General features: G+C 41.7%; 1 protein-coding gene across 1 annotated transcript in view; it reads left to right on the top strand.

Annotated features, from left to right (window-relative positions):
• The window catches only part of LOC124777727 (uncharacterized PE-PGRS family protein PE_PGRS54-like), a 103,603-nt gene that overhangs the window by 9,640 nt on the left and 81,516 nt on the right, over positions 1 to 12,447 (top strand). Inside the window, exons 2-3 of the mRNA XM_047253228.1 lie at positions 1,927 to 3,504; positions 3,547 to 6,216. Of these exons, the coding sequence (XP_047109184.1) occupies positions 1,927 to 3,504; positions 3,547 to 6,216 (4,248 nt within the window). The remainder of the gene's footprint in view (positions 1 to 1,926; positions 3,505 to 3,546; positions 6,217 to 12,447) is intronic.

The following is a 12,447-nucleotide window of genomic DNA, read 5'->3' as shown; positions in this document are numbered from 1 at the left end:
CTGCAAAATAGTTGTCAACTCCGGCTATCAATTCTTCGTTTCAAGTGAATCTTCGTCCACCAAGAAAAATTTTCCGTTTTAGGAAGAGATGGGAGTCTGGCGGAGCCATATCAGGTGAATAAGCGGGCGTGGCAACAACTCATACCTTACTTCGTGTAATTTTGCCCTGGCGACGGCACATGTTTTTGGTCGAGCGGCACGAGTCGCGGCACCCATCATAATTTTTTCATTTCTGATTCTTCAGTTAAAATGTGATGTACCCTTTCAGATGACATCTGGCAAACGTGAGCAATTTCACGCACTTTCAATCGGCGATCCTCCATGACCACTTTTGTGCATTTTTGCATTGATTTCTGGAGTAGTGACTCATCTTGGTCGGCCACTGCGCGGATCATCATCTAAGCTCTATCGACCAAATTTAAATTAATTTGTCCACTTGGTAACAGTTGAATATGAAGAAACAGAGACACCCAGTGCATTCTGGAAATCGGCATGAATGTCCTTTGCTTTCATACCTTTCTTTACGAAGTACTTAATCACTGCTCGAGACTCGATTTTTTCCATCTTCGCAAATCACAACGCGGGAACAACAGCACAGCCACGTCACCGCCACAGCGCTCTTCGGAGAGCACTGACGTGGCACTTGTTCACTCGTCGGGATTCCGAGAACTTTTCAAACCATCCTCGTATACCGAATATCTTCAAGATATCAACCAACGATTCACCAACCAGTCACCGGCCGCGGTGGTCTAGCGGTTCTAGGCGCTCAGTCCGGAACCGCGCGACTGTTACGGTCGCAGGTTCGAATCCTGCCTTGGGCATGGATGTGTGTGATGTCCTTAGGTTAGTTAGGTTTAAGTAGTTCTAAGTTCTAGGGGACTGATGACCACAGATGTTAAGTCCCATAGTGCTCAGAGCCATTTGAACTAACCAGTCATTCATCATTTACAGCGCTAGAGATCTGATGGACGATCAGAGCGATCTGACTTTCACAAGATGTATGTTACAATACAGACCTCCACTATTAAGATTTTGGTTCTCTAAAAGGGTCATAATTGGTGAGCATACCACGACTTACATGACTACAAAGCAGACTGACGTAAGCGATATAGGTCCCTAATTATACGTACCTGTCCGACGACCCTTCTAGAAAACGGGAATTACTCGCTTCGGCTTTTCTTACTACATGTGACATAGTTTCAATATTTATTACTACTGTTCTCAAATCATCGTTTCAGGTCTACAAATATTTTACTTCTCCGTACGTTCACCTATACAGTTCTTCTGCCTCTATTCTAATACATACATATTTCAATTAACTCACTCATATTGCAACAAATAAATTAAAAATTACGTATTATAATAACTATTAAAAACTTAAACTAAAGGAACAGATATCTATTTTTTCCACAGCAGTTTTTCATCACAATCGCAGGAATTGTGGGCCAAACATGGCAATACTTCGATGGTGATGTCGTGGATGTCTTGCAACGCATCTTTGAACGACGTATCAGGGCAAACCATGGCCAGGCAGGCGGTTTTTTGCTCTTCGGTCATTAAAATTAAAGTGAGCAGGACCAATCTTATGAAATGGACACAAATTTCAAAACGCATTAGAAGATCGTTAAGATGTTTCTTTTACTCTATGACGTTTCATACATTGTTAAACGAAACTTCAGTCAACTCAACTAGAAGACCACATCCAGGACCAGCCACTTCACAAAAGTAAACTGTTTTCGAAATTAAATTTAACTGTTTTTAACAGTAACTTCGAATTAATTCTTCTACTTGGAACTCTTGACAGTACATATAAGTTATGCCGAGCAGTTCAGCAGAGAAACTGAGCAATAAAAGATAACTCTACATGTTAACTTGCAGAAACAGCTTACGTTTATTTATATAAATTAAACACAAATTTTCTTTCAGGACTGAAACAAGAAAAGCGGAACGTCCTCAACAAGGAAATTGGAATAGCTACAACAGGCTCAGAATCAACAGCGTCCGCTGAAGGCGTGTCAAGTCTGGAAGCAGGAGGAGAGCACTTAAGAAGAAGCATATTATATGGACGCATTAAACCGGGTGGAGCTGCAGTGTCTGAATCGGCAGCACAGTCTTCAGCAGCGTCATTAGGCGGTGGTTCCGGTACAATTAGCGGATCTTCATCAGAGTCAAGTTCAAATGCTATTGGAGGAGGATTTAATGGTGTCGGTATAGCTGGATCCTCTTCAGAATCTTCATCTGGCTCTTTTGGCACTGGCCTAGGATACAATGGTGCATTTAGTGGGTCGCAATCCCAGTCCGGTGCAATAGCAGGTGGACTAGGTGGATTTGGTGCATCTGGATCTAAGTCACAATCATCAAGTGGATCTTTTGGGGGCGGCTTTGGAGGAATTGGTGCCGCTATCAGTGGATCACAGTCTGAATCAAGTGCTACTGGTGGAAGCTTTCTGGGAAGTCATGAAATCAGTGGTGCAGGGTCACGGTCTGGAGCAAGTTCGATCGGAGGTGGAATAGGTGGAATTGGTGCAGCTGGATCACAGTCACAGTCCGAAGCATCAAGTGGATCCATTGCAGGTGGATTTGGAGGCCACGGTGCAGCTATCAGTGGATCACAATCTGAGTCAAGTGCAATTGGTGCAGGCTATCTCGAAGGGCATGGAATCAGTGGTTCATCATCTCAATCAGGTGCTAGTTCCTTTGGAGGTGGAGCTGGTGGATTTGGTGCATCTGGATCTAAGTCACAATCATCAAGTGGATCTTTTGGGGGTGGCTTTGGAGGAATTGGTGCCGCTATCAGTGGATCACAGTCTGAATCAAGTGCTACTGGTGGAAGCTTTCTAGGAAGACATGAAATCAGTGGTGCAGGGTCACAGTCTGGAGCAAGTTCGATTGGAGGTGGAATAGGTGGAATTGGTGCAGCTGGATCACAGTCACAATCCGAAGCATCAAGTGGATCCATTGCAGGTGGATTTGGAGGCCATGGTGCAGCTATCAGTGGATCACAATCTGAGTCAAGTGCAATTGGTGCAGGCTATCTCGAAGGGCATGGAATCAGTGGTTCATCGTCTCAATCAGGTGCTAGTTCCTTTGGAGGTGGAGCTGGTGGATTTGGTGCATCTGGATCTCACTCACAGTCAGCTGCTGGATCTCTTGGTGGAGCGTACAGAGGTCATGGTGGAGTAGGTGGAATTGGTAAAGCTGGGTCACAGTCATCTGGCGGAGCTATTGGAGGTGGATATGGAGGTCATGGTGGAGTTGGAGGAATTTCTGCATCTGGATCACAATCACAAGCAGCAGGTGGATCGCTTGGAGGTGGCTATGAAGGTCACGGTGCAGCTATCAGTGGCTCACAGTCTGAATCAACTGCTATTGGAGGTGGCTATCTTGGAGGGCATGGAGTTAGTGGAGCAGGATCACAGTCTGGTGCAACCTCTGTTGGAGGCAGAATAGGTGGAATTGGTGCAGCTGGATCACAGTCACAGTCATCTGGTGGAGCTATTGGAGGTGGACATGGAGGTCATGGTGGAGTTGGTGGAATTGGTGCAGCTGGATCACAGTCACAGTCATCTGGTGGAGCTATTGGAGGTGGATACAGAGGTCATGGTGGAATAGGTGGAATTGGTGCAGCTGGATCACAGTCACAGTCATCTGGTGGAGCTATTGAGGGTGGATATGGAGGGCATGGTGGAGTAGGTGGAATTGGTGCAGCTGGATCACAGTCACAGTCATCTGGTGGAGCTACTGGAGGTGGGTACGGAGGTCATGGTGGAGTAGGTGGAATTGGCGCAGCTGGATCACAATCACAGTCATCTGGGGCAGCTATTGGAGGTGGGTATGGAGGTCATGGTGGAGTAGGCGGAATTGGAGCAGCTGGATCACAGTCACATTCATCTGGTGGAGCGGTTGGAGGTGGATACGGAGGTCATGATGGAGTAGGTGGAATTGGTGCAGCTGGATCACAGTCATCTGGTGGAGCTATAGGAGGTGGGTATGGAGGTCATGGTGGAGTAAGTGGAATTGGTGCAGCTGGATCACAGTCACAGTCATCTGGTGCAGCTATTGGAGATGGACATGGAGGTCATGGTGCAGTAGGTGGAATTGGTGTAGCTGGATCACAGTCACAGTCATCTGGTGGAGCTATTGGAGGTGGATATGGAGTTCATGGTGGAGTAGGTGGAATTGGTGCAGCTGGATCACAGTCATCTGGTGGAGCTATAGGAGGTGGGTATGGAGGTCATGGTGGAGTAGGTGGAATTGGTGCAGCTGGATCACAGTCATCTGGTGGAGCTGTAGGAGGTGGGTACGGAGGTCATGGTGGAGTAAGTGGAATTGGTGCAGCTGGATCACAGTCACAGTCATCTGGTGGAGCTATTGGAGGTGGACATGGAGGTCATGGTGGAGTTGGTGGAATTGGTGCAGCTGGATCACAGTCCCAATCGTCTGGTGGAGCTATTGGAGGTGGATACGGAGGTCATGGTGGAATAGGTGGAATTGGTGCAGCTGGATCACAGTCACAGTCATCTGGTGGAGCTATTGAGGGTGGATATGGAGGTCATGGTGGAGTAGGTGGAATTGGTGCAGCTGGATCACAGTCACAGTCATCTGGTGGAGCTACTGGAGGTGGGTACAGAGGTCATGGTGGAGTAGGTGGAAGTGGCGCAGCTGGATCACAATCACAGTCATCTGGGGCAGCTATTGGAGGTGGGTATGGAGGTAATGATGGAGTAGGCGGAATTGGAGCAGCTGGATCACAGTCACATTCATCTGGTGGAGCTGTTGGAGGTGGATACGGAAGTCATGATGGAGTAGGGGGAATTGGTGGAGCTGGATCACAGTCATCTGGTGGAGCTATTGGAGGTGGGTACGGAGGTCATGGTGGCTTAGGTGGAATTGGTGTAGCTGGATCACAGTCACAGTCAAGTGCTGGATCTATTGGAGGTGGATTTGGTGTAGGTGGTGCCATCAGTGGTTCACAGTCCCAATCTGGTGCTATTGGAGGTGGGTACGGTGTAGATGGAGGAATCACTGGATCACAGTCACAATCCAGCTCAGGAGCATTTGGTGGTGGTTATGATGGATTTGGTGGTTCATTTACTGGGTCTGGATCCCAGTCATCAGCTGGCTCACTAGGTGGCGGATTCGGTGGTGGTTCATTTACTGGATCTCAGTCTCAGTCATCAGCTGGTTCACTAGGAGGGGGACTGGGTGGTGGCTCTTTTACTGGGTCTGGATCTCAGTCCTCAGCTGGCTCACTAGGAGGTGCACTTGGTGGTGGTTCATTTACTGGGTCTGGATCACAATCGTCAGCTGGTTCACTAGGAGGTGGACTGGGTGGTGGCTCATTTACAGGGTCTGGATCTCAGTCATCAGCTGGCTCACTAGCTGGTGGATTTGGTGGTGGTTCATTTACTGGATCTGAATCTCAATCCTCAGCTGGCTCACTAGGTGGTGGATTTGGTGGTGGTTCATTTACTGGGTCTGGATCACAATCATCAGCTGGTTCACTAGGAGGTGGACTTGGTGGTGGTTCATTTACTGGGTCTGGATCACAGTCGTCAGCTGGTTCACTAGGAGGTGGACTGGGTGGTGGCTCATTTACAGGGTCTGGGTCTCAGTCATCAGCTGGCTCATTTGGTGGTGGATTTGGCGGTGGTTCATTTACTGGGTCTGGATCACAATCATCAGCTGGTTCACTAGGAGGTGGCCTTGGTGGTGGCTCATTTACTGGGTCTGGATCTCAATCCTCAGCTGGCTCACTAGGAGGTGGACTTGGTGGTGGCTCATTCACTGGATCTGGATCTCAGTCATCAGCTGGCTCACTAGGTGGCGGATTTGGTGGTGGGTCATTTACTGGATCTCAGTCTCAATCATCAGCTGGTTCACTAGGAGGTGGACTTGGTGGTGGATCATTTACTGGGTCTGGATCTCAGTCATCAGCTGGCTCACTAGGTGGTGGATTTGGTGGTGGGTCGTTTACTGGTTCTCAATCCCAATCATCAGCTGGATCACTGGGTGGTGGGCTTGGTGGTGGCTCATTTACTGGGTCTTCTTCTCAGTCATCAGCTGGGAGCTTTGGAGGTGGGTTAGGAGGAAACAGAGGATTTCCTTTAGGTTTTTCAGGATCAGAATCCCAATCTTCGAGTGTAGCAGGAGGAGCAGGTCATTTTGGAGGTCTTTTGCCAGGTGGTATAGGAGGTGGAGCTGGTGGTCTCTTTGGTTTGTTTGGATAAGTTTCATTTATAAGTGACAGACTAAACGCTTAGTGAAATGACTAAATGAGAATTCTTTATATTTATATAAATTATTGTTGATATAAATGTGTTTAGAAGAGTATCCTTTCATAATTTGCCTTTACGTAAGTGTGGACCAGAAATGACCTCAAGTATCCTAATATAATGTGCTGTATTATTCCTATAATGTACTGCAGCAATGCTTCTGTTGTCAAAGTAGTGAAATAACTTAGGCAACAGCATTTAAAAATTTCAGTGATGAGCCTCTGAAAAATTTGTGTATTTTATTTATTTTTCCATGCAATTTATTCTGCTCTACTGAGAAATGTAATATAAGCTAGGAAAAATTAAGAACTAATCTTCTTGCATATGAGCTCATCAGTCCTGAAGTCTCTGCAAACTGTGAGAAATCTTCATTTCTAATAGCTAGCATTACATTCTATCGATGTTAGCGTAAGGTTACTGAAAGATAGAAGCATAAGCCTGTTGGAAGATATTTAGCGTTACTTTTTTAAAAACGGTTTACATGTTCTTCTTCTGCGTCACTAGATAGCACTGTGTAGATCAGAACTGTATATTTATTTAATCTTATACTATGCAAGACTGTAAGTAGCGTTTTCAAAAATCATTATATTTGTGTCAAACTTAAATCCCTTTTTTTTTTCCTCTGTCGTCCATTCGGACTGATTACACAACATTCTTCTTTATGCATAATTCTCCTCGACAAATAACTGCAGCGACAGACGGAAGGTGTTAAGATGCAGAACTCGTCGTCTCGGAACAACAGTCTTCTGAAAAATGGCAGGGATATGCTAAAGTCTGTTCAGATATGTCACCAACTATTTTTGCTATGTGAAAAGGTGTTTATTGTGACATCTGAATAAAACCCATCCCTCAGAGTGAAGGGAATTTGTTAGATGTATTTCGTGCATTCTGCTGTCACTGATAGCATCAAAGAACTGAAAGTGTTAATGTCGTAAATGTGCAAATTTGTTACTCGAGATTTTCTGCATAAACGTTTTTGTCAGTTAATCAGAAAGCGTATTTTTATTTAAAAACCTCGCCGAATGAAAACTGAATACTGTCATGGAGGGAAATGGAAACCTTCCCATTAGTGTTTGGCAGTGAAACTCTCGAAACAATTGTTCATAAGGCCCAGGTTCAAGAAAGATCATTAACTTCCAAGGTAAGTATTTTACGAAGGGTTTTTGAAAAATGCACATCATCTAAACATAGTTTTTGAAATCTCTGACATAACATCGACATTCAAGTCAGTCAGTTATACACCACAAGAATCTAGAACGCAATATACCATATCTTCTATTGTGTGACCTCTTTCTGTAAGAGTAAACTTCAAGCAATGGGCACTCCCGGCGGTCTGCAAAATCCGTTGCGTAGTGTAGCTGTTATGAGCAGATGTGTGCAAAAGTAAATGAGTGAAGCAATATCAAAAAACTTAAATTTCCAATTTTTCTCCTATCTTGTAGCGTAGGAATTGTGTGTAGACAAAATTCCAAATTAATGGTATCAATAGATGCGTCACAAGATACTGATGCCAACAGGTTATCATAGTTATATTTTTAACATTTTCAGGCATCTGAAACTATAAAAAGACACAAATAAATAATCTTGCAAGTATTAACTATAGTCACTAGTTAAGATACTTTCAACATAATCTGATTACATATACAAACAGTAAATCTGCAAGGAAACTACCTAATTTCGTTTAATAATTGCTCTTCTAATCTACAGGTTAACCAGAATCATTAAGTTCAAGATTGAACAGACGACACAGGATCCTACCCCAGGTGCAATTTTGTCAAATATAGACATGGTTGGAGACAGTGGCTGTCATATGAAATAAATTGTTGATGGCGTACAGCAACCAGCCACAAATTGGTTTTAGGCTACTTTATTTAAAAAGTACCGTTACTGGTTCCGAATTTTTCAGATTCATCATCAGACAGTTTTTTCATGCTTTCATCAAAACAAATTATACATTGGTCTCCTGTGAGTTGCCCTAAGAGAAAACAAGAATTCACAAATACAAACGTGTAATCAAATGCATTTCATATTTGTGTTAGAATCTCCATCTGGCGCATTTGTTTTTGCAGTTTTCTTGCAATGAAATACATTCTCAAATATGTTTGTATTTTCACAGTCACAAATGTCTTTCTGCATCATAAACCACTTTTGTTCGGTCACAAAACGAATAAATTGTCAATGTGCACCACATGTTTCGATTTACAACATACGCAAATAAATACATACTTTACAAAGTACATGAACATGGAAGATGTTGCAATGCAATGATATAAAGATATGACATTTTTTGGGAAAGGAAGCATAAATTACTTTTATGTTAGATTGACCAAGCTTTTTACACTATATATATAAGGCATTAAATGCAGAGAGAAAGGATAAATACATGGGATTTGTGCATTCTTGCACAAATATCCTTGAGAATGTATTGCATTGCAAGAAAACTACAAAAACAAATGCACCAGATGGACATCTCACGTAAGTTACATTCCAACATAAATATGTAGCGCACCCATTTGGTAATACGTTTGTAATTGTGAACTATTGTTTATTCCAGGGCAACTCATAGTAAACCTTCTAATGATCAATTCAAAAAATTCGGAACCCTTAATGGTACTTTTTTAATACAATAACCTAAAATCAATTTGTGACTGGTTGCTGCACACCATCGACAATTTATTACCCTAAGTATTTTGAAATTAGATCAAAGGTCAGGCATGAGTATTTCAGAACGGTAAGAGGTCTTGAATGAGCAATGCATGAGACATACATGTTGTGCACATTGTTTTTGTTTAGTTAAAAGTAAATGCCCTCTGCACTATGTAGAGAGTCAATAGTTACGGATATCCACAGGCAAAATATGAAATGGGCGCCAGTCCTCCTCCCCAAGCTGGCTCCCTCACCTTTTCTTAGCCGTCCAACACAGTCAGACGCCCTACACCCCCACAGAATGCCCCCTCCCCCACACACTCAGATAGCGCCATAACCCTGGCCACTTTCTTCCACTTGAGCCGAAAAGTAAAACGAATCAGAAAAACTTTTTCAGGGATGACAGTTAAGGGGAAAACGAAATACAATACTAACAGTTTCAGACGGCTTGTGCAATGTTAAGACAAAGACTTTGAAACATATTTTAAGCTGAAAAACATTTCCAAGGGCAGGTATAGAAACTCGCTGTAATTTGTTGATTATGAACTCAGGTTAAAACCGAAGAAGCTTTAGAAAGGCAGGGTATAAAGTAAATGAAACAAGGATAAACTGAAAGAACCAGTGGCTGTTCAGAGCAGATTAGACAGGGAAAAGGAAATACAAACGTCTAAAAAATGAGATTGACAGGAAGTCCAAAATCGCTCAGTAAGTACTGGCAGAGGGCAAATGCAAGGCTGTGAAAGCACGTATAAATAAAGGAAAGATGGTAACCACCTGCGGGAAAATTAAAGACACTTTTGGAGAAAAGAAAAGCGACTATGCGAATATCGAAAACTTAGATGGCAAGCCAGTACGGACCAAAGAAGCTGAGAAGTAGAGGGAATATGTAAGAGAGTCACAACTAAAGTGGACCAAATACGTTTGAAACAGTTTAGAGCAATAGTCCTAAAGTTCCTGGTTCATTAATATTTCCTGGAAATTTAAATTTATTATTGAGAATTGTTAATAACTAGGGCATAGTTTAAAATAAATTTTGGCACACATATGAAATAACAATTTCGTAACACTGATTACCAACTTAATTTGGTAAAAGGAAAATGGACTTCATTCACTCTGGTTGTGAATTTTAATTTGTTGGATGGAACAAAAAATTCAATTCATGCAGTGTTTTTTAAATGATCAATGTATTTTCTAATAGACATAAGTCAGACTATTAGACTTACAGTTTAAGACAGTTTAATGCCAAAACAGAGATTTTGTGATATTTTCCCACACAGCCATATCAGGACAATTCAAGTCAATCAATATATACATATTCATAATTTTGATCTTCTTTGTTGTTTACTGTATCAGTTGAGCTAGTAATAATTATGTAGTGATTATTGATTAGAGGTATATGGGGCAAGAGATCTGTCAAGTCATTCTTCTTAGATGCAGAAATCTTCCATTCCAATCCACCTGGGAGCTCCTGAATGACAGTCGACAATGATAATAATGGTCATCCTCCACTCTTATTTCCAAAGAAAGGAATATTTTCATTCAGAGTTTCCTTGAAAAACATTTTGAATGGGAACATTTCACCACTATCAACCGCTTTTTGTTTAACCAGTCGAAGGCGTGCCCATCGGTAGTTCTTTTTCTGTTGGTAACTACTATCTCCAAAACCTTAATGGATAAGAGTTCCTCTTTCTTCCTACTGATAACATTAAAATGTGGAACCTTCAACTTCAAGGATTTGTCAATTTGGACCCAGTCTTCCAGTGCAAAGATAATTGCATCTCTTTGCTTGCAGATTCAGTTACTCCAAATACAGAATCATTTGGAGATACGAATGACCAGATATCGTGAATATATGATCTCTTACATTTGCTGAAAAATCTGGGTCATAAACAAGGTTCAGAAGAGCTCTGATTTCTCTTATTTTATTGTGATCATCATTTCTCCCTACATAGGTGGGTGTCAACAAAATATTTACGCATTCGGAAGAGAAAGTTGGTGATTGAAATTTCGTAAATAGATCTAGCCACAAAGAAAACCGCCTTTGTTTCAGTGACTGCCACCCCGTGTCGCATATCATATCAGTGACACTCTTACCCCTGTTGCGCGATAACACGAAATGAACTGCCCTTCTTTCACTTTTATTGAGATCCCCTTCCGCAACTTGTCTCATCCCAAACATACATAAAACCTTCATCAGTTTTGAAGAAATGGTCTCTCAAATTGTACATGAAGATGTTTCTTTTGCAATAAGCAGTGAGATTATAAGCTTCAGAAAAGACAAGGCCTTCTACAGATCAAATGTACAAGACACACTGTTTGAGGCGTTCTCCTTGTCAGTGGGGAGTGCTGTTTTAGGCTGCTCAACTCTCCAAATGAGGAGTTCTGTAGCAAGGGCTATTTTATCTGTCTCATCTGGTGCACGGATTTTCATTTCTAAAGCATCATAAAGTCGATAAGTATTTTTATTAGGAGGCGTAGATTGCAAATTAAATTTATTGTTGATAATCCTGTGATACATTTTCTCATTTACTGGTTCCATTCCCTGTGATCCACATTTTTCCAAATAAAGAAGGTACTTCTGTGAGCTGAAAGGTTAGGATGCGAATACTTCCTGTCAGGATTATCTGTTCTGAAATAATGACTGCAGTATGCACGAAACTTTTTTTATATGTGCAGTTACACTGCTATGATTTACCTTATTGCCTTGTATATGTTATCCACCTTTATCTATGACTGAAAGAACTTCCTCGTTCGATATGCAGCTTGTAATGTAGCAAAATTTACTTCTTGCGTACTAATATTTTCCTCATTTGCCTGAAGAGTATAGAAGCAGGTGTAAGATTTTGCTGTTCCACTATTATCACGATGTCAGGATCTAATAGCTCTGTTTACTTTTACTAAACCCTATAGATAAGTGTTGTGCTTTGAATAACCCCCCAGTTTCCAAAATGAATCTAATACATTATATTTTCTTCGTTGAGAAATTTATCAGTGACTGATACTTCTTAACATAATTTTACAAGTGCTTCCTAATATTCTCCTTCCAATAGCGCTTTCTCTTTTACACTTTCTCCCTCTTTCAACATTTTCAGTTAGACTAAACTGAGAATATACCTTGGAATTTCCTACAACTGGTGGGGATGCTCCTTCATACACTCAAACAAATCAAAACAAAGTAAATTTCATATAGAACACAGTACCTCATAGGAATAATTCTTATACAGATATAAAATACAATTCTTAATTTCCTACAGTGTAACAGAAGCAGATTAGTATAAACGTCCACTTACCATCAGTAGAATCACGAGCAAAATACCTACTTCTTGCACTGCGATCTTTATGTTTCTTGTTACTAAGTTCGGAAATAGTATCTGAAAAAAATATAAATTGTATAAGGTTATATTCAAGACTTGGTTGTACAGTCGCTGTTAAAGAACGAAGCTAGAACACAGCAACTAAATATATAAGTGACAATGCACACTATATAACCAGTTTGTTGATACACAAAACATAACCCCAAAACGAA

The sequence above is a fragment of the Schistocerca piceifrons genome, chromosome 1 (assembly GCF_021461385.2).
Source record: "Schistocerca piceifrons isolate TAMUIC-IGC-003096 chromosome 1, iqSchPice1.1, whole genome shotgun sequence".
Taxonomy (NCBI): Eukaryota; Metazoa; Arthropoda; class Insecta; order Orthoptera; family Acrididae; genus Schistocerca; species Schistocerca piceifrons.
Note: the sequence above shows the minus strand (reverse complement) of the source record. Positions and strands in the feature narration are given on the sequence as shown.